We start from the raw sequence: 22,764 nt of genomic DNA on the forward strand, positions 1-22,764 counted from the left end.
TTCAACAAACCTTCAAAATACTCACTCCATCTCCTTCTCACATCACCACTATTTGTTATTGCCTCCCCATTTGCCCCCTTCACCGATGTTCCCATTTGTTCTCTTCCGCACTTTATTTACTTCCTTCCATAACATCTTTTTTTCCCTAAAATTCAGTGATACTCTCTCACCCCAACTCTCATTTGCCCTCTTTTTCACCTCTTCCACCTTTCTCTTGACCTCCTGCCTCTTTCTTTTATACATCTCCCACTCATTTGCACTATTTCCCTGCAAAACTCGTCCAAATACCACTCTCTTCTCTTTCACTAATAATCTTACTTCTTCATCCCACAACTCAGTACCCTTTCTAATCTGCCCACCTCCCACGCTTCTCATGCCACAAGCATCTTTTGCACAAGCCATCACTGCTTCTATAAATACATCCCATTCCTCCTCCACCCCCCCTTACGTCCTTTGCTCTCACCTTTTAACATTCTGCACTCAGTCTCTCCTGATACTTCCTCACACAAGTCTCCTACCCAAGCTCACTTGATTTCACCACTCTCTTCACCCCAACATTTTCTCTTCTTTTCTGAAAACCTCTAGAAATCTTCACCTTCGCCTACACAAGACAATGATTAGACATCCCTCTAGTTACACCTCTCAGAACATGAACAACCCAATGTCTCTCTTTCGCGCGCCTATCAATTAACACGTAATCCAGTAACGCTCTCTGGCCATCTCTCCTATTTGCATACGTATGCTTACGTATATTTCACTTTTTAAAGCAGGTATTCCCAATCACCAGTCCTTTTTCAGCACACAAATCTACAAGCTCTTCACCATTTCCATGCACAACACTGAACACCGCATGTGCACCAATTATTCCCTCAACAACCACATTACTCACCTTTGCATTCAAATCACCCATCACTATAACCCGGTCTCGTGCATCAAAACTGCTAACGCACTCACTCAGCTGCTCCCAAAGCACTTGCCTCTCATGATCTTTCTTCTCATGCCCAGGTGCATAGGTCTTAATAATCACCCATCTCTCTCCATCCACGTTCAGTTTTACCCATATCAATCAAGAGTTTACTTCCATACACTCTATCACATACTCCCACCACTCCTGTTTCAGGAGTAGTGCTACTCCTTCCTTTACTCTTGTCCTCTCACCAACCCCTGACTTCACTCCCGAAACATTTCTAAACCATTCTTCCCCTTTAACCTTGTACTTCGTTTCACTCAGAGCCAAAACATCCAGGTTCCTTTCCTCAAACATACTACCCATCTCTCCTTTTTTCTCATCTTGGTTACATCCGAACATATTTAGACACCCCAGTCTGAGCCTTCGATGAGGATGAGCACTCCCCGCGTGACTCCTCCTTCTGTCTCCCCTTTTAGAAAGTTGAAATACAAGGGGGGGGGGGGGGATCTAACCGCCCGCTCCAGTCCACTTTAGTTGCCTTCTACGACACGTGGGGAATGGGTGGGAAGTATTCTTTCTCCCCTATCCTAGTGATATATATATATATATATATATATATATATATATATATATATATATATATATATATATATATATATATATATATATATATATATATATATATATATATATATATATATATATATTTTTTTTTTTTTTTTTTTTTTTTTTTCTTGCTTTGTCGCTGTCTCCCGCGTCTGCGAGGTAGCGCAAGGAAACAAACGAAAGAAATGGCCCAACCCACCCCCATACACATGTATATACATACGTCCAAACACGCAAATATACATACCTACACAGCTTTCCATGTTTTACCCCAGACGCTTCGCATGCCCTGATTCAATCCACTGACAGCACATCAACCCCGGTATACCACATCGATCCAATTCACTCTATTCCTTGCGAGCCTTTCACCTCCTGCATGTTCAGGCCCTGATCACTCAAAATCTTTTTCACTCCATCTTTCCACCTCCAATTTGGTCTCCCACTTCTCCTCGTTCCCTCCACCTCCGACACATATATCCTCTTGGTCAATCTTTCCTCACTCATTCTCTCCATGTGCCCAAATCATTTCAAAACACCCTCTTCTGCTCTCTCAACCACGCTCTTTTTATTTCCACACATCTCTCTTACGCTTACATTACTTACTCGATCAAACCACCTCACACCACACATTGTCCTCAAACATCTCATTTCCAGCATATCCACCCTACTGCGCACAACTCTATCCATAGCCCACGCTTCGCAACCATACAACATTGTTGGAACCACTATTCCTTCAAACATACCCATTTTTGCTTTCCGAGATAATGTTCTCGACTTCCACACATTCTTCAAGACTCGCAGGATTTTCGCCCCCTCCCCTACCCTATGGTTCACTTCCGCTTCCATGGTTCCATCCGCTGCCAGATCCACTCTCAGATATCTAAAACACTTTACTTCCTCCAGTTTTTCTCCATTCAAATCTACCTCCCAATTGACTTGACCCTCAACCCTACTGTACCTAATAACCTTGCTCTTATTCACATTTACTCTTAACTTTCTTCTTTCACACACTTTACCAAACTCAGTCACCAGCTTCTGCAGTTTCTCACATGAATCAGCCACCAGCGCTGTATCATCAGCGAACAACAACTGACTCACTTCCCAAGCTCTCTCATCCACAACAGACTTCATTCTTGCTCCTCTTTCCAAAACTCTTGCATTCACCTCCCTAACAACCCCATCCATAAACAAATTAAACAACCATGGAGACATCACACACCCCTGCCGCAAACCTACATTCACTGAGAACCGATCACTTTCCTCTCTTCCTACACGTACACATGCCTTACATCCTCGATAAAAACTTTTCACTGCTTCTAACAACTTGCCACCCACACCATATATTCTTATTACCTTTCACAGAGCATCTCTATCATCTCTATCATATGCCTTCTCCAGATCCATAAATGCTACATACAAATCCATTTGCTTTTCTAAGTATTTCTCACATACATTCTTCAAAGCAAACACCTGATCCACAAATCCTCTACCACTTCTGAAACCACACTGCTCTTCCCCAAACTGATGCTCTGTACATGCCTTCACCCTCTCAATCAATACCCTCCCATATGATTTACCAGGAATACTCAACAAACTTATACCTCTGTAACCTGAGCAGTCACTCTTATCCTCTTTGCCTTTGTACAATGGCACTATGCACGCATTCCGCCAATCCTCAGGCACCTCACCATGAGTCATACATACATTAAATAACCTTACCAACCAGTCAACAATACAGTCACCCCCTTTTTTAATAAATTCCACTGCAATACCATCCAAACCTGCTGCCTTGCCGGCTTTCATCTTCCGCAAAGCTTTTACTACCTCTTCTCTGTTTACCAAATCATTTTCCCCAACCCTCTCACTTTGCACACCACCTCGACAAAGACACCCTATATATATATACATATATATATATATATTATTATTATTATTATTCTTTGTCGCTGTCTTCCGCGTTTGCGAGGTAGCGCAAGGAAACAGACGAAAGAAATGGCCCAACCCCCCCCCATACACATGTATATACATACGTCCACACACGCAAATATACATACCTACACAGCTTTCCATGGTTTACCCCAGACGCTTCACATGCCTTGATTCAATCCACTGACAGCACGTCAACCCCGGTATACCACATCGCTCCAATTCACTCTATTCCTTGCCCTCCTTTCACCCTCCTGCATGTTCAGGCCCCGATCACACAAAATCTTTTTTACTCCATCTTTCCACCTCGAATTTGGTCTCCCTCTTCTCCTCGTTCCCTCCACCTCCGACACATATATCCTCTTGGTCAATCTTTCCTCACTCATTCTCTCCATGTGCCCAAACCACTTCAAAACACCCTCTTCTGCTCTCTCAACCACGCTCTTTTTATTTCCACACATCTCTCTTACCCTTACGTTACTCACTCGATCAAACCACCTCACACCACACATTGTCCTCAAACATCTCATTTCCAGCACATCCATCCTCCTGCGCACAACTCTATCCATAGCCCACGCCTCGCAACCATACAACATTGTTGGAACCACTATTCCTTCAAACATACCCATTTTTGCTTTCCGAGATAATGTTCTCGGCTTCCACACATTCTTCAAGGCCCCCAGAATTTTCGCCCCCTCCCCCACCCTATGATCCACTTCCGCTTCCATGGTTCCATCCGCTGCCAGATCCACTCCCAGATATCTAAAACACTTCACTTCCTCCAGTTTTTCTCCATTCAAACTCACCTCCCAATTGACTTGACCCTCAACCTTACTGTACCTAATAACCTTGCTCTTATTCACATTTACTCTTAACTTTCTTCTTCCACAATACTTTACCAAACTCAGTCACCAGCTTCTGCATATATATATATATGTATATATATATATATATATATATATATATATATATATATATATATATATATATATATATATATATATATATATATCTTTCTTTTTCTTTCAAACTATTCGCCATGTCCCGCATTAGCGAGGTAGCGTTAAGAACAGAGGCCTGGGCCTTTGAGGGAATACCCTCACCTGGCCCAATTCTCTGTTCCTTCTTTTGGAAAATTAAAAAAAAAAATATATATATATATATATATATATATATATATATATATATATATATATATATATATATATTTCTTTTAGTTATCATATTTATTATACTTTGTCGCTGTCTCCCGCTTTAGCGAGGTAGCGCAAGGAAACAGACGAAAGAATGGCCCAACCCATCCACATACACATGTATATACATACACGTCCACGCACGCACATATACATACCTATACATTTCAACGTATACATATGTATACATTCACAGACATATACATATATTCACATGTATATATTCGTACTTGCTGCTTGTATTCATTCATGAAATGACAACCCCTCCCCCCGCATGCGCGAGAGGTAGCGCTAGGAAAAGACAACAAAGGCCACATTCGTTCACACTCAGCTGCCATGTATAATGCACCGAAGCCACAGCTACCTTTCCATATCCAGGCCCAACAAAACTTCCCATGGTTTACCCCAGACGCTTCACATGCCTTGCTTCAATCTGTTGACACCACGTCGACCCCGGTATACCACCACATCGTTCCAGTTCACTCTATTCCTTGCACGCCTTTCACCCTCCTGTATGTCCAGGCCTCGATCGCTCAAAATCTTTTCACTCCATCCGTCCACCTCCAATTTGGTCTCACACTTCTCCTCGTTCCCTCCACCTCTGACACATATATCCTCTTGGTCAATCTTTCCTCACTTATTGTCTTCATGTGACCAAACCATTTCAAAACACCCTCTTCTGCTCTCTCAACCACACTCTCTTTACTACCACACATTTCTCTTACCTTTTCATCACTTACTCGATCAAACCACCTCACACCACATATTCATATTGACCTGCTGTCAATATGAAGCGCCCGGGGGAAACTACAGAAAGGTTGGTGGGGCCAGGTTGTGAGTAGAGAACTGTGGTTTCGGTGTATGACACATGACGGCTGGAAAATGGGTATGCGCGAATGAGGCCTTTCTTCGTCTGTTTTTGGTGCTACCTCGCTAACGCGTTAAACGGCGATAAATGTTTACTATTAAAACATTCTTGTAGTTGATATTATATGTGACACCTGAAATAATTTTCTTTTCTTAAAAACGCGTATCAAGTGAATTTAAGGTAATGACAACAGCTGCCTGCTTGCTTTTTTCCTCCTCCTAATCATCCTACTTCTTTCCTCTCTCCATCTTTCCCTCGTCCCTCCTCTTGTCACACGTCGGCTGCTGCAGGAGGTACCAAGCTGCCGCTGAGCAACTCGGGACGTTTGGTTGTGGGCTTCTGGTGGATCTTCGTACTGATCGTGGTGACCACCTACTCCGGGAACCTGGTGGCCTTCCTCACCTTCCCACAGATCGAGAACCCAGTCAGCACCTTGGACGATCTACTGAAGATGCAGGACTCCATGACCTGGGGCTACATCGGCGGTACCGTCCTGGAGGACTACTTCCAAGTAGGTCGTGCTACACTCCTCCTTCAGGATCCTCCTGCATAGGTTAAGAAGTTTAGTTCAATCCTTCACTTGCGTTAGAAGTTTAGTTCAATCCTCCACTTGTGTTAGAAGTTTAGTTCAATCCTTCATTTGTGTTAGAAGTTTAGTTCAATCCTTCACTTGTGTTAGAAGTTTAGTTCAATCCTTCACTTGTGTTAGAAGTTTAGTTCAATCCTTCATTTGTGTTAGAAGTTTAGTTCAATCCTTCATTTGTGTTAGAAGTTTAGTTCAATCCTTCACTTGTGTTAGAAGTTTAGTTCAATCCTTTATTTGTGTTAGAAGTTTGGTTCAATCCTTTATTTGTGTTAGAAGTTTAGTTCAATCCTTCATTTGTGTTAGAAGTTTAGTTCAATCCTTCACTTGTGTTAGAAATTTAGTTCAATCCTTCATTTGTGTTAGAAGTTTAGTTCAATCCTTCACTTGTGTTAGAAGTTTAGTTCAATCCTTCATTTGTGTTAGAAGTTTAGTTCAATCCTACACTTCTGTTATAAGTTTAGTTCAATCCTTCATTTGTGTTAGAAATTTAATTCAATCCTTCACTTGTGTTAAAGTATAGTTCAAGAAGTTTAGTTCAATCCTTCATTTGTGTTAGAAGTTTAGTTCAATCCAACACTTGCGTTAGAAATTTAGTTCAATCCTTCACTTGTGTTTGAAGTTTAGTTCAATCCTTCACTTGTGTTAGAAGTTTAGTTCAATCCTTCACTTGTGTTAGAAGTCTAGTTCAATCCTTCATTTGTGTTAGAAGTTTAGTTCAATCCTACACTTGCGTTAGAAGTTTAGTTCAATCCTTCACTTGTGTTTGAAGTTTAGTTCAATCCTTCACTTGTATTAGAAGTCTAGTTCAATCCCTCACTTGTGTTAGAAGTTTAGTTCAATCCTTCATTTGTGTTAGAAGTTTAGTTCAATCCTACACTTGTGTTAGAAGTTTAGTTCAATCCTTCACTTGTGTTAGAAGTTTAGTTCAATCCTTCACTTGTGTTAGAAGTTTAGTTCAATTTCTCACTTGTGTTCGAAGTTTAGTTCAATCCCTCACTTGTGTTAGTAGATTAGTTCAATCCTTCACTTGTGTTCGAGGTTTAGTTCAATCCTTCACTTGTGTTAGAAGTTTAGTTCAATCCTTCACTCGTGTTCAAAGTTTAGTTCAATCTCTCACTTGCGTTGGATGATTAGTTCAATCCTTCACTTGTGTTAGAAGTTTAGTTCAATCCTTCACTTGTGTTAGAAGTTTAGTTCAATCCTTCACTTGTGTTAGAAGTTTAATTCAATCTCTCACTTGTGTTAGAAGTTTAGTTCAATCCTTCACTTGTGTTGGAAGTTTAGTTCAATCCTTCACTTGTGTTAGAAGTTTAGTTTAATCCCTCACTTGTGTTAGAAGTTTAATTCAATCCCTCACTTGTGTTAGAAGTTTAGTTTAATCCCTCACTTGTGTTAGAAGATTAGTTCAATCCTTCACTTGTGTTAGAAGTTTAGTTCAATCCCTCACTTGTGTTAGAAGTTTAATTCAATCCCTCACGTGTTAGAAGTTCAGTTCAATCCCTCACTTGTGTCAGAAGATTAGTTCAATCCTTCACTTGTGTTAGAAGTTTAATTCAATCCCTCACTTGTGTCAGAAGTTTAGGTTTCAATCCATTGCTTGCGTTAGAAGTTAGTTTCAATCTATTGCTTGTGTTAGAGATTCAATCTAATCCACCGTTTCTGTTAGAGGTTTGGTTTAATCTATCATTTGTGAGTAAACATCAGGGTGAGTTCCTTGTTGTAGATGAAGGTCGAGTGGACACTGTTGTTGGTGTTGTTTAGAACAAATGAAAGTCTAACTAGTTGTCTGAGGTCGTTAACAACATGGTCAGACAAAGGTAAGATTGATTAATGTTGAAACCCTCGAGGTAAGTGTTTTCCCGTACGATAGGCTTTAAGTCTAAGCCTGGACAAGTCTTAAGGTTACAGGATTAGATCTCCTCTTTTGCGTCGAGGCTAAACTTGTTTTTGTTGGATAGATGTGTGTAGAGGGCGACGTGAGTCCTGGGTACAGTTTATACTTTGTTTCCTTCAGTAATTATCAGATGACAGTAACGTCTTCAAGTGTTGTTCCATCATCAGTAGCTTACACTTGACACGGTAAGGCTTTTCTTATTCGACTGCTTTACGAATGACCCTTAAGTTGATCAAAAGTACATAAACACTTTCTAAAAGTAGAGGGCTGACGTGTGGGAGTGAGCTAGTCTGTGGTACTATCAAGATTGCTAAGTATTTGGCTGGCGTGCAGACCTTCACCACGATATCTTAGAATGTGACTCGAATCGAAAGGCAAAGATTAGTAATTCAAAGGTGTTTAGACGTCGACGAAAGTTCATCGTAAGAAATCAGTCGTCGCTGGCATTTAGATAGTTGGAGACGAGTCTGGTGAAGAAGTGGGAGATCAAGTCCGTCCTCGTTACTGGTTCAAGGTGACCCACACTGACCCATGGTAATCATATACACACACATACATACTGACCCATGGTAATCACATACACACACATACATACTGACGCATGGTAATCATATACACACACACATACATACTGACCCATGGTAGTCACATACAGACATATACATAGTATACAATGGTGGATGACTGGAACAAAATGACTGAGGACAAGGATCATACAGACTTCATACAGAATCTTACGAACATATATAATGGTAATGCAGGTTCAAGATATGAGACAAACATGTATGTAAAAACTGCCACCTCGTGCAGTGTAGTGAGGTAAATACAAATATGTAGACACACACACACACACACACAAAGAAATGAAAATAAAAACAAAAATAAAACTAGACCTAAAAAGCTACAAAAAGATACTGCTCCAGAAGGTCCCTCCTTGCATTTTAAATATCTAAAAAGGGAAACAGAAAAAGGAGTCACGCGGGGAGTGCTCATCCTCCTCGAAGGCTCAGATTGGGGTGTCTAAATGTGTGTGGATGTAAACAAGATGAGAAAAAAGGAGAGATAGGTAGTATGTTTGAGGAAAGGAACCTGGATGTTTTGGCTCTGAGTGAAACGAAGCTCAAGGGTAAAGGGGAAGAGTGGTTTGGGGAGAGAGGACAAGAGCAAGGGAAGGAGTAGCACTGCTTCTGAAACAGGAGTGGTGGAAGTATGTGATAGAGTGCAAGAAATTAAACTCTAGATTGATATGGGCAAAGAAGTGGATGGAGAGAGAGATGGGTGATTATTGGTGCATATGCATCTGGGCATGAGAAGAAAGATCATGAGAGGCAAGTGTTTTGGTAGTAGCTGAGTGAGTGTGTTAGTAGTTTTGATGCACAAGACCGGGTTATAGTGATGGGTGATTCGAATGCAAAGGTGAGTAATGTGGCAGTAGAGGGAATAATTGGTGTACATGGGGTGTTCAGTGTTGTAAATGGAAATGGTGAAGAGCTTGTAGATTTGTGTGCTGAAAAAGGACTGGTGATTGGAATACCTGCTTTAAAAAGAGAGATATACATAAGTATACGTAAGTAAGTAGGAGAGATGGCCATAGACCATTACTGGATTACGTGTTAATTGTTAGGCGCGGTAAAGAGAGACTTTTGGATGTTAATGTGCTGAGAGGTGCAACTGGAGGGATGTCTGATCATTATCTTGTGGAGGCGAAAGTGAAGATTTGTAGAGGTTTTCAGAAAAGAAGAGAGAATGTTAGGGTGAAGAGAGTGGTGAGAGTAAGTGAGCTTGGGAAGGAGACTTGTGTGAGGAAGTACCAGGAGAGACTGAGAACAGAATGGATAAAGGTGAGAACAAAAGAGGTAAGGGGAATGGGAGAGGAATGGGATGTATTTAGGAAAGCAGTGACAGCTTGCGCAAAAGGTGCTTGTGGCATGAGAAGCGTGGTAGGTGGACAGATTAGAAACGATAGTGAGTAGTGGGATGAAGAAGTAATATTATTAGCGAAAGAGAAGAGGCATTTGGACGATTATTGCATGGAAATAGTGCAGATGACTGGGAAATGTATAAAAGAAAGAGGCAGGGGATCAAGAGAAAGGTGCAAGAGGCAAAAAAGAGGGCAAATGAGAGTTGGGGTGAGAGAGTATCAGTAAATCTTAGGGAGAATAAAAATATGTTTTGGAAGGAGGTAAATAAATTGCGTAAGACAAGAGAAGAAATGGGAACATCGGTGAAGAGGCTAATGGGGAGATGATAACAAGTAGGGGTGACGTGAGAAGGAGATGGAGTGAGTATTTTGAAGGTTTGTTGAATGTGTTAGATGATAGAGAGGCAGATATAGGGTGTTTTGGTCGAGGTGGTGTGCAAAGTGAGAGGGTTAGGGAGAATAATTTGGTAAACAGAGAAGAGGTAGTAAAAGCTTTGTGGAAGATGAAAGCCGGCAAGGCAGCGGGTTTGGATGCTATGCAGGGAATCTATTAAAAAAGGGGGGCATGTACAGAGCATCAGATTGGGGAAGAGCAGTGTGGTTTAAGAAGTTGTAGAGGATGTGTGGATCAGGTGTTTGCTTTGAAGAATGTATGTGAGAAATGCTTAGAAAAGTATATGGATTTGTATGTAGCATTTACGGATCTGGAGAAGGCATATGATAGAGTTGATAGAGATGTTCTGTGGAAGGTGTGGGAGGCAAGTTGCTAGAAACAGTGAAAATTTTTTTTCGAGTATGTAAGGCATGTGTACGAGTAGGAAGAGAGGAAAGTGATTGGTTCTCAGTGAATGTCAGCTTGCGGCAGGGGTGCGTGATGTCTCCATGGTTGTTTAATTTGTTTATGGATGGAGTTGTTAGGGAGGTGAATGCAAGAGTTCTGGAGAGAAGGGCAAGTATGCAGTCTATTGTGGATGAGAGGGATTGAGAAGTGAGTCAGTTGTTACTCGCTGATGATACAGCGCTGGTGGCTGATTTGGGTGAGAAACTGCAGAAGCTGGTGACTTAGTTTGGTAAAGTGTGTGAAAGAAGAAAGCTGAGAGTAAATGTGAATAAGAGCAAGGTTATTAGGCACATTAGGGTTGCGGGACAAGTCAATTGGAAGGTAAGTTTGAATGGAGAAAAACTGGAGGAAGTGAAGTGTTTTAGATATCTGGTAGTGGATTTGGCAGCGGATGGAACCAGAGAATCGGAAGTGAGTCAAAGGGTGGGGGAGGGTGCGAAAGTTCTGGGAACGTTGAAAATGTGTGGAAGGCGAGAACATTATCTCGGAAAGCAAAAATGGGTATGTTTGAAGGAATAGTGGTTCCAACAATGTTATATGGTTGCGAGGCGTAGGCTATAGATAGAGTTGTGCGGAAGAGGGTGGATGTGTTGGAAATGAGATGTCTGAGGACAATATGTGGTGAGAGGTGGTTTGATCAAGTAATGAACGAGTAAGAGAGATGTGTGGTAATAAAAAGAGTGTGTTTGATAGAGCAGAAGAGGGTGTTTTGAAATGGTTTGGTCACATGGAGAGAATGAGTGAGGAAAGATTGACGAAGAGGATATATGTGTCAGAGGTGGAGGGAACGAGAAGTGGGAGACCAAATTGGAAGTGGAAAGATGGAGTGAAAAAGATTTTGAGCGACCGGGGTCTGAACATGTAGGAGGGTGAAAGGCGTGCAAGGAATAGAGTGCATTGGAACGATGTTGTATACCGGGGTCGACGTGGTGTCAATGGATTGAAGCTGGGTATTTGAAGCGTCTTGGGTAAACCATGGAAAGTTTTGTGGGGCCTGGATGTGGAAAGGGAGCTGTGGTTTCGGTGCATTATACATGACAGCTAGAGACTGAGTGTGAATGAATGTGACCTCTGTTGTCTTTTCCTAGTGCTACCTCGCGCGTGCGCGGGGGGAGGGGGGGTTGCCATTTCATATGTTGTGGGGTGCCGATGAGAATGGATGACGACATCATGTATAAATATGTACATGTGTATATATGTATATGTTTGTGTATGTATATGTATGTATACGTTGAAATGTATTGGTATGTGTATTGCGTGTGTGGGCGTTTATATATATGCATGTGTGTGGGGGTGGGTTGGGTCATTCTTTCGTCTGTTTCCTTGCGCTATACATCAACAGATATGATGATCATACTTTTCCATGATGATAGTATGAAGGGGATATTGCACTTCAGGAGTTCATACAATGATATCTAACATGTAATTTTTCTTCATATGTGGCACCAACCAGGAATTTGATTTTGTATCTAGTCCACTTTTAGATGCCCTGACCAGTGAATGTGTTTCTAAGTGTAGTGACATGCAACAAAGATTCCGAAGAGCCGTTGCAAATCTCAAGAAAAATGAAGAGTTTCACATCACATAATCAGATACGACTAGCCAGTTCGTGATTTTAAATACGGTGGACTGGAGATGTAAACTTCAGGATCTTTTAAATGATATTGAAACGTAGGAAAGATTAATATCCAATCCCCTTAATAATAAAGTAAAGACTCTCAAATTTACACTGAACTAAATGTTGTATAAGCAGCAGGACATTGTGAAGTCAGCAAGGAGGGTGAGTCCCTCTCTTCCTTATATATATGGTCTCCCAAAACTCACAAAGATGGATGTCTCCTCAGACCAATTATATCATCTGTTAACTCCCTGGTTATAAGTTATCTCAATGGTCAGCAAAACATCACAGCAATGTTCAAGGAAACATCTCTTCATCGCATGGTATCAATAGCTTAGATATTGATAACAAAGAAATAGTAATTTGTATGATCATCAACTCATTAGTTTTGATGTGAATTCCCTTTTCACTAAAGTCCCCATTAATGAGACCATCACATAACGAAGGAGGAAATTGCCTGATCTCAGCCTTAACTTGCCCCTGTTCATAAAAACTTTCATTGACTTAGTTGAGTTTGTGTTTATAATAATGTTTTCCAAGATGATGAAGGGAATTCCTATAGAGAGAAATTTGATCTTGCCATGGGAACCTTCTTAGTCTAATTCTTAATGATTTATTTATGGAGAATTTTGAGATTAAAATTTTAACTTCAATATAATCATCCGAAAGTCTGGTTTAGTTACGTGGATGATGTGTGTTCTCTGTGGCCATCCTCCCAAGACTGTCATGTTTTCTTTAATGAATTAAATAACATCGACCCCAGTATCACAGTAACATCCATCAATCTAACAGATTCAAAATGGAATGGGAAAAGGAAGGCAAACTGCCTTTTCTAGATGTGTTGATAAATAGAGACTCTGATCATTTGTCCTTTAAAATCTACAGGAAACCTACCAACTCTGAGAGTTATGTTCATTGTTTCTCAGTACACGATTCTTCTATAAAAATGTCTTTAGTTATGTCTGTGTTTTTAAGAGCACTACGGATATGTGATCCCACAGGACTGGTAGATGAATGTAGTCATATAATTGGTTTGTGAAAAAAGCTCACTGGAAAGCTAGGAAGACATTTCATACTTCATGTAACAAAGATGTGACATATAAGGATAAATCAGAATTTTTAATGTTGCTCTATTCGCCCAACTTAAACCATCTAAGATATATTCTAAAAAAACAGTGTTTGTAATGTTGCTTTTCAGTACAATCATACCATCAGTAAGACCTTAACGACTAATGGGCCAAATCAAGCAACAATTGGGCGTTTGGCCGTCAAATGCAAGGCATGTAAATACATTTATATATGCCAGACAGGTAAAAGTGTAACGGAGAGGTGTTATTGGCACCGTCATTCAGTACGCAGGGATGACCACAAAAATGCGATCGCTAAACATTGTCATGAAAATGATCACCCTGGCCATAGATCTTGAACATCCCGTTATTTTATACCCCTCTGCTGATCATGCCACACGTAATGTCATTGTCTTAATTGCTAATACTAAGAATCTTAATCTGTCCCCAGGCAATTTCAAAGCCCATCCTAGCATTAACCAAATCATTATGAGAGATTAACACATCCAGCTACCTAGGTCAACTCCCGCCACGTGACCTCCTTAGTCACTCTCCCTTACAATGGTTACGGCCAGTAAAGCAGACATATACCCTCTTTTTCAAATCTTGCACCTTTCTCTTGCCACCTGAGCTTTCTCTTATACATCTCCTGGTCATGTGCACTACTTCCTTGCAAGTACCGTCCAAACGCCTCTCTTTTCTCTTTCACTAACAACAGTACTTCTTCATCCCTCACTCCCTACACTTTGTAATTTTCCGACCTCCCACCTTTCTCATGCCACATGCATCTCTTGCACATGCTATCACTGCTTCCCTAAATACGTCCCATTCCTCACCCACTCCTCTCACGTCATTTGCTCTCACCTTTTGCCATTCTGCAGTCAATATCTCCTGATACTTCCTCACACAAGTCTCCTTTCCAAGCTTACTCTCAACACTCTCTTCTGCCCAACACTCTGTTTTTTTGAAACCCTCTACAAATCTTTATCTTCGTTTCCACAAGATTATGACCAGACAGCCCACCAGCTGCCATTCTCCGGAATTCAACATTCAAAAGTCTCTCTTATACTCGCCTATCAATCAACACGTAATCTAATAATGTCCATTGACCATCTCTCCTACTCACATACGTATTCTTGTTTATATCTCTCTTTTAAACCATGTATTCCCAATCACCAGTCTTTTTTCAGTACACAAATCCACAATCTCTTCACCATTTCCATTCACAGTACAGAATACCCCATGTACACCAATTATACCCTTAACTGCCGCGTTACTCACCTTCACATTTAAATCACACACCAATACCCGGTTTCGTGCACCAAAGCTGGTGACACACTTTCTCAGCTGCTCCCAAAAGACTTGCCTCTCAAGATCTTTCTTATCATGACCAGGTGCATATGCACCAATAATCACCCATCTCTCTCCATCCACTTTGAGTTTTACTAACATCAATCTAGAATTTACTTCCTTACCCTCTATCACACAATCCCAGAACTCCTGCTTTTGGAGTAGTGCTACTCCTTCCTTAGCTCTTGTCGTCTCACCGACCCCTGACTTTACTCCCAAGACTTTTGCAAACCATTCTTCCCTTTTACCCTTAAGCTTCGCTTCCCTCAGAGCCAGAATATCCAGGTTTCTTTCCTCAAACATATCACCTATCTCTCCTTTCTTCTCATCTTGGTTACATCCACACACATTTAGACACCCCGATCTGAGCCTTCGAGGAGGATGAGCATTCTCGTCTTGACGCCTTCTTTTGTTTCCTCTTTTAAAAATTGAAATACGAGGTGAGGATTTTCAGACCCCTGCTCCCTCCTCCTTTAGTCATGGTAAGCCGCGTACACATTTATGGACAAGCCCGTAGTAAAGGATGTGAATATGGGATTGGATGTGGGCCACTGGGCGTGCCCAGGAATCGAAGCGAGGCGGGCCCCTTCATGAATCATGGTCAGCGACGTTATCTAGTACACCACGAAAGCCCATGTGTGTGTGTGTGTGTGTGTGTGTGTGTGTGTGTGTGTGCTCATGTGTGGGAGTTTGTGGTGTCGGTTACGTGCTTGTGTGCCACGTGTAACAGCCAGTCACACACACACACACACACACACACACACACACACACAGGATTCTCATGGATTAAACAAAGCCACGTCGCCAGTGACTGTCATGTCAGTGTTGGACTGTCGTTAGCCTGACCTGTAATGGACATGATTGCCACGTGACCTCACTTCAGCCGCTCCACACAAGTGGTCACATTGCGTACACTGCTGACGGCTTCTGAATATTGTATACTGAGAAGATGCAACAGATGTTCAGTAATGGTCCTCTACTGACAACATCATAACATAGCATGATAACATGGCATGATAACATAGCATGACAATATAGCATGATAACATAGCATGATAACATACCATGACAATATAGCATGATAACATAGCATGATAACATACCATGACAATATAGCATGATAACATAGCATGATAACATAGCATGACAATATAGCATGATAACATAGCATGATAACATAGCACGTTAACATAGCACCACAAGAGCAAGGTAAGTAGGTTTTGACGATCGCTCTCAATGAAGGCGGAGTACTTCCATGTGTCAACAGTACCAGTGGTCGGTGTTCTAACATGGAGTTCCAAGAACATGACAAGTACAAGGCAGATTCTCCAACCACACTATGACTCCAGTCCTTGTGTGATGTCACACCAGTGTTGTTATCCAGTCCTTGTGCAATGTGTCACACCAGCGTTGTTATCCAGTCCATGTGCAATGTGTCACACCAGTGTTGTTATCCAGTCCTTGTGTAATGTGTCACACCAGCGTTGTTATCCAGTCCTTGTGTGATGTGTCACACCAGTGTTGTTATCCAGTCCTTGTGCAATGTGTCACACCAGCGTTGTTATCCAGTCCTAGTATAATGTGTCACACCAGCGTTGTTATCCAGTCCTTGTATAATGTGTCACACCAGTGTTGTTATCCAGTTATTGTGTGATGTGTCACACCAGTGTTGTTATCCAGTTATTGTGTGATGTGTCACACCAGTGTTGTTATTCAGTTATTGTGTGATGTGTCACACCAGTGTTGTTATCCAGTCCTTGTGTAATCTGTCACACCAGTGTTGTTATCCAGTCCTTGTGTGATGTGTCACACCAGTGTTGTTATCCAGTCTAGTTACGTGTGACACAACACAAGTGCTCCACAACCATTATTGTTGTTATTGTTATGTCGCCACAAATTCCAGTGTTTCAATCTTGTTCCCTACTCACCATTACTCTTCCTTACTGTAATGGGTCAGCTCTCGACACTAAACCATTAGCTCTACACACTGTCCATTCTTCATAGAGGCGACAGATTCGATACAGATAAATGACCCATTGATCCAGTCACTGTAGAGTGAACCATACTTGTTGACCACGTGTGACAGAAGGAAGCGATGACCACTGACAATGTGATGGGTTACGGGAGAACAATATTGATCATCATGATATCATACATACATACATACTGTGAAATGATGATCATCATGATATCATACATACATACTGTGAAATGTTGATCATCATGATATCATACATACATACTGTGAAATGTTCATAATCATATCATACATACATACTGTGAAATGTTGATCATCATCATATCATACATACATACTGTGAAATGTTGATCATCATGATATCATACATACATACTGTGACATGTTCATAATCATATCATACATACATACTGTGAAATGTTGATCATCATGATATACATACATACTGTGAAAAGTTGATCATCATGATATCATACATACATACTGTGAAATGTTGATAATCATGATATCATACATACATACTGTGAAATGTTGATAATCATGATATCATACATACATAATGTGAAATTTTGATCATCATGATATCATACATACGTAATGTGAAATTTTGATAATCATGATGTCATGCATACATAATGTGAAATGTTGATCATCATGATATCATACATACATACTGTGAAATGTTGATCATCATGATATCATACATACATACTGTGAAATGTTGATCATCATGATATCATACATACATACTGTGAAATGTTGATAATCATGATATCATACATACATACTGTGAAATGTTGATCATCATGATATCATACATACATACTGTGAAATGTTGATCATCATGATATCATACATACATACTGTGAAATGTTGATAATCATGATATCATACATACATACTGTGAAATGTTGATCATCATGATATCATACATACATACTGTGAAATGTTGATCATCATGATATCATACATACATACTGTGAAATGTTGATAATCATGATATCATACATACGTACTGTGAAATGTTGATCATCATGATATCATACATACATACTGTGAAATGTTGATCATCATGATATCATACATACATACTGTGAAATGTTGATCATCATGATATCATACATACATACTGTGAAATGTTGATCATCATGATATCATACATACATACTGTGAAATGTTGATCATCATGATATCATACATACATACTGTGAAATGTTGATCATCATGATATCATACATACATACTGTGAAATGTTGATAATCATGATATCATACATATTGTAACATGTTATTTTTGCTGTCACCCCTGGTACAGGTTGATGGGGTTATCATCCACAAGAATAATATCTTCTGTAATAATCTATCGTACACGTAATATCTTCTGTAATAATCTATCGTACACGTAATATCTTCTGTAATAATCTATCGTACACGTAATATCTTCTGTAATAATCTATCGTACACGTAATATCTTCTGTAATAATCTATCGTACACGTAATATCTTCTGTAATAATCTATCGTACACGTAATATCTTCTGTAATAATCTATCGTACACGTAATATCTTCTGTAATAATCTATCGTACACGTAATATCTTCTGTAATAATCTATCGTACACGTAATATCTTCTGTAATAATCTATCGTATACGTAATATCTTCTGTAATAATCTATCGTACACGTAATATCTTCTGTAATAATCTATCGTATATGTAATATCTTCTGTAATAATCTATCGTACACGTAATGAGTCAGATCTTAAACTAACGTACAATTCTCCTCATAGTTGCTCGGTATGTACTGATACGTCGACCTATTATTGTTGTCTACTACATCACTGTTGTTATGCACTGTACTTCACTGAGCCCAGCTTTACGTGGCTCTCAGTGACTACCATCACTCCTCCTGTATCTGTCACTCATAACATTAAAAAATGTAACCTAACCTTAACCGTCCGGTCAGTGGACAACGAAATTATCGTTTCTCTTTAATTCAGTGACGGACTACACGCATCCCATGTTCTTGTTCCACTACTCAACTGTCTTTCCCGCCATACGAATGTAGCGTCAGATGAACACGAACAAAGGCCTGATGGGTTTGGTAAGAGAGAGAGAGAGAGAGAGAGAGAGAGAGAGAGAGAGAGAGAGAGAGAGAGAGAGAGAGAGAGAGAGAGAGAGAGAGAGAGAGAGAGAGAGAGAGAGAGAGAGAGAGAGAGAGAGAGATTACATGAATTATTCAATACCGGAGAGTGACAAGCGATGATCAAGCCTAGATATGAAGATATTATGGATGTTGCTCTGAACATTTTCTGGGAGCTGAGTCCACGAACCAATAATGTCGGTGGTAAAGAAACAGTTTTCATAGTCCAGATTAACTCGGTGACTTCAAAGATATAGTCCATCTTCTCTCGTTGGTAATGCTGGCGCTGCTGTAAAGAAATGCTCACTATCGAAGTTGTTGAATACTTTACCCTAAAACTTTCAGTCAAATTGCCCAGAAGACGCCTCTTGCTGAGGAGAACAACTTAAATTCTTACAGTCTCTCCTCGTGTGGTTTGTTAGGCAAGAAAGGAATCAATTTAGTTGTTGTTCGCTGCACTGCTTCCAGTTTAAGAATGTCCTGGGTTAAGAAGGGGCCTCAAACTGCACCGCATGTTGGAGGTGTGGTCTAACTAGTCATAGGTGTAGTGGCAGTAAGTATCACATCCTTGCTTTGTACGTAAAGTTTCTGTTAATAGATTCAAACATCTTATTTACATTCTTAGCAGCTTCATTACAATGCTGAGAGAATTTGAATTTGTTGAAGACAGTGACCAGTAGACCACTCACACTAGGGGTGTTCTTTATCTTGTGACCCAGCTGTTCATAATCAAATTTTTGGTTGAGGTTTCCTACTTGTAACAGATGACATTTATTTTCGTTAAATGGCATTTGTCATTTTCTAAACCAGTCAGCGATCTTATCTAGATCTTCTTGTAATGTTAACTTATCTTCTGCAGTTAATATAACACTGCCGATCACTGATTTACCTGCACATTTGGACACAAAGTTATTCGGTCCTACATCCTTGTTGTTAATATGAATGATGAAGTAGGAAGGAAAGGTCATGCTTCAATGTCACTAGGAAGGAAAGGTCATGCTTCAGTATCAGTGGGAAGGAAAAGTTATGCTTCAGTATCAGTAGGAAGGAAAGGTCATGCCTCGGTATCAGCAGGAGGGAAAGGTCGTAGTTTAGTATCAGTAGGAAGGAAAGGTCATGCTTCAGTATCAGTAGGAAGGAAAGGTCATACCTTAGTATCAATAGGAAGGAAAGGTCATGCTTCAGTATCAGTAGGGAGGAAGGGTCATGCTTCAGTATCAGAAGGAAGGAAAGGTCATGCTTCAGTATCAGTAGGAAGGAAGGGTCTTGCCTCGGTATCAGAAGGAAGGAAAGGTCATGCTTCAGTATCATTGCTCGTATTACTGACAAGTAGACAGAGAAGGAAGGTCATGCTAGCGCGAGAACCAGCAGCAAGGCTGGAAGGAGAAATGGCAGGCTGGATTATTAATGAACCGGAAAGGTCATCACTTGAGGATTAACATCAAATGAGGTTTGCTCTAATGACCTTTTGCTTCGAGCACCCGAAGGATTGCCTGCCTGCCTACCTGCCTGCTGGGCGGTGCCGGAACTGGCTGCTTAACTCTCTCCATGTCTTGTTATCATTCCTCTCTCTCTCTCTCTCTCTCTCTCTCTCTCTCTCTCTCTCTCTCTCTCTCTCTCTCTCTCTCTCTCTCTCTCTCTCTCTAGGTAGCCCCCGACTAAGGCAAGTGACAGCTGCAAAGTGAGCCAGCGCTTCAGTAGCTGTCAAGTATCACTCCTATGGATCAGTTAGCTGTGTTTTCTTTCTGTCTCATCCACACGTGGGCGTCCACACGTCCGTCAGTCTTCCATCATACAATCTCTTCATCTCAACATACATAACGCTCCACATTGATACATAACTCGCACGACTGGTATACGTACATCCACCCTCCTCCGCACAACCCTATTTATAGCCCATGCCTCGCAACCATATAACATTGTTGGAACCACTATTCCTTCAAACATACCCATTTTTGCTTTCCAAGATAATGTTCTCGCCTTCCACACATTCTTCAACGTTCCCAGAACCTTCGCCCCCTCCCCCACCCTGTGACTCACTTCCGCTTCCATGATTCCATCCGCTGCCAAATCCACTCCCAGATATCTAAAACACTTCACTTCCTCCAGTTTTTCTCCATTCAAACTTACCTCCCAATTAACTTGTCCCCAAAACCCTACTGCACCTGATAACCTTGCTCTTGCTGAGTTTGGAAAAGTGTGTCACCAACTTTTGCAGTTTCTCACCCGAATCAGCCACCAGAGCTGTATCATCAACGAACAACAACTGATTCACTCCCCAAGCCCTCTCATCTACAACAGACTGCATACTTGCCCCTCTCTCCAAAAACTCTTACATTCACCTCTCTAACAAACCCATCCATAAACAAATTAAACAACCGGTGAGACATCACACAACCCTGCCGCAAATTGACATTCACTGGGAACCAATCACTTTCCTCTCTTCCTACTCGTACACATGTCTTACATCCTTGGTAAAAACTTTTCACTGCTTCTAGCAACTTACCTCCCACACCATATACTCTTAAAACCTTCCAAAAAACACCTTTATCCACCCTATCATAAGCCGTCTCCAGGTCCATAAACAGAAGAAGAAAGGCTCATCCACTCATATACACGTATATATACACAAACACCCATAGACGAACATATTCATACATGTACGCATAAACATATACATACATATACATACACATACACAGACATATACATATACACACATATACATATTTATACTTGCTTGCCTTCATCCATACCTGGCGCTACCCCGACCCCCAGGAAACAGCACCGCTGCCCCCAGCTTCAGCGAAGTAGCGCAAGGAAAACAGACAACAAAGGCCACCGTCGTTCACACGCATTCTCTAGCTATCATGTGTAATGCGCCGAAACCACAGCTCCCTTTCCACATCCAGGCCCCACTGACCTTTCCATGGTTTACCCCAGGCGCTTCACATGCCCTGGTTCAGTCCATTGACAGTACGTCGATCCCGGTATACTACACCGTTCCAATTTGCTCTATTCCTTGCACGCCTCACCCTCCTGTATGTTCAAGGCCCGATTGCTCAAAATCGTATTCACTCCATCCTTCCACCTACAATATGGTCTCCCACTTCTTGTTCCCACCACCTCTGACACTAATACCCTCTTTGTCAATCTTTCCACACTCATTCTCCTCATATGACAAAACCATTTCAACACACCCTCTTCTGTTCTCTCAACCACACTCTTTTCATCTCCACACATCTCTTTTACCCTTTCATTACTTACTTGATCAAACCACCTCACACCACATATTGTTCTCAAACATCTCATTTCCAACACAACCACCCTCCTTCGTACATCCTTATCCATATAGCCCATGCCTGGCAACCATATGATATTGTTAGAACTACTATTCTTTCAGACATACCCATTTTTGCTCTCCGAGAAAACGTTCTCTCCTTCCACACATTCTTCATCACTCCCAGAGCCCTCGCACCCTCCCCCACCCTATGACTCACTTCCACTTCCATGGTTCCATTCGCTGCTAAATCCACTCCCAGATATCTAAAACACATCACTTCCTCCAGTTTTTCTCCATTCAAACTTACATACCAATCAACTTGTCCCTCAACACTACTAAACCTAATAACCTTGCTCTTATTCACATTTACTCTCAGCATTTTCCTTTCACACACTTTTCCAAACTCAGTCACCCAATTTCTGTAGATTCTCCTACGAATCAGCCACCAGAGCTGTATCATCGGCGAACAAGAACTGGCTCACTTCCTAGGCCTTCTCATCCCCAACATGCTGCATGCTCGCCCCTCTCTCCAAAACTCTTGCATTTTCTTCCCTAACTACCTCATCCATAAACAAATTTAACAAT

The 22,764-nt window shown here is 41.0% G+C and overlaps 1 protein-coding gene across 1 annotated transcript in view; it reads left to right on the forward strand.

The window, feature by feature from the left end:
* LOC139748034 (ionotropic receptor 93a-like) overlaps positions 1–22,764 on the forward strand; it is a 245,070-nt gene that overhangs the window by 199,775 nt on the left and 22,531 nt on the right. Inside the window, exon 15 of the mRNA XM_071660598.1 lies at positions 5,794–6,014. Coding sequence (XP_071516699.1) covers positions 5,794–6,014 — 221 coding nt within the window. The remainder of the gene's footprint in view (positions 1–5,793; positions 6,015–22,764) is intronic.

Source organism: Panulirus ornatus, chromosome 72 (genome assembly GCF_036320965.1).
Source record: "Panulirus ornatus isolate Po-2019 chromosome 72, ASM3632096v1, whole genome shotgun sequence".
In the NCBI taxonomy this organism is placed as follows: Eukaryota; Metazoa; Arthropoda; class Malacostraca; order Decapoda; family Palinuridae; genus Panulirus; species Panulirus ornatus.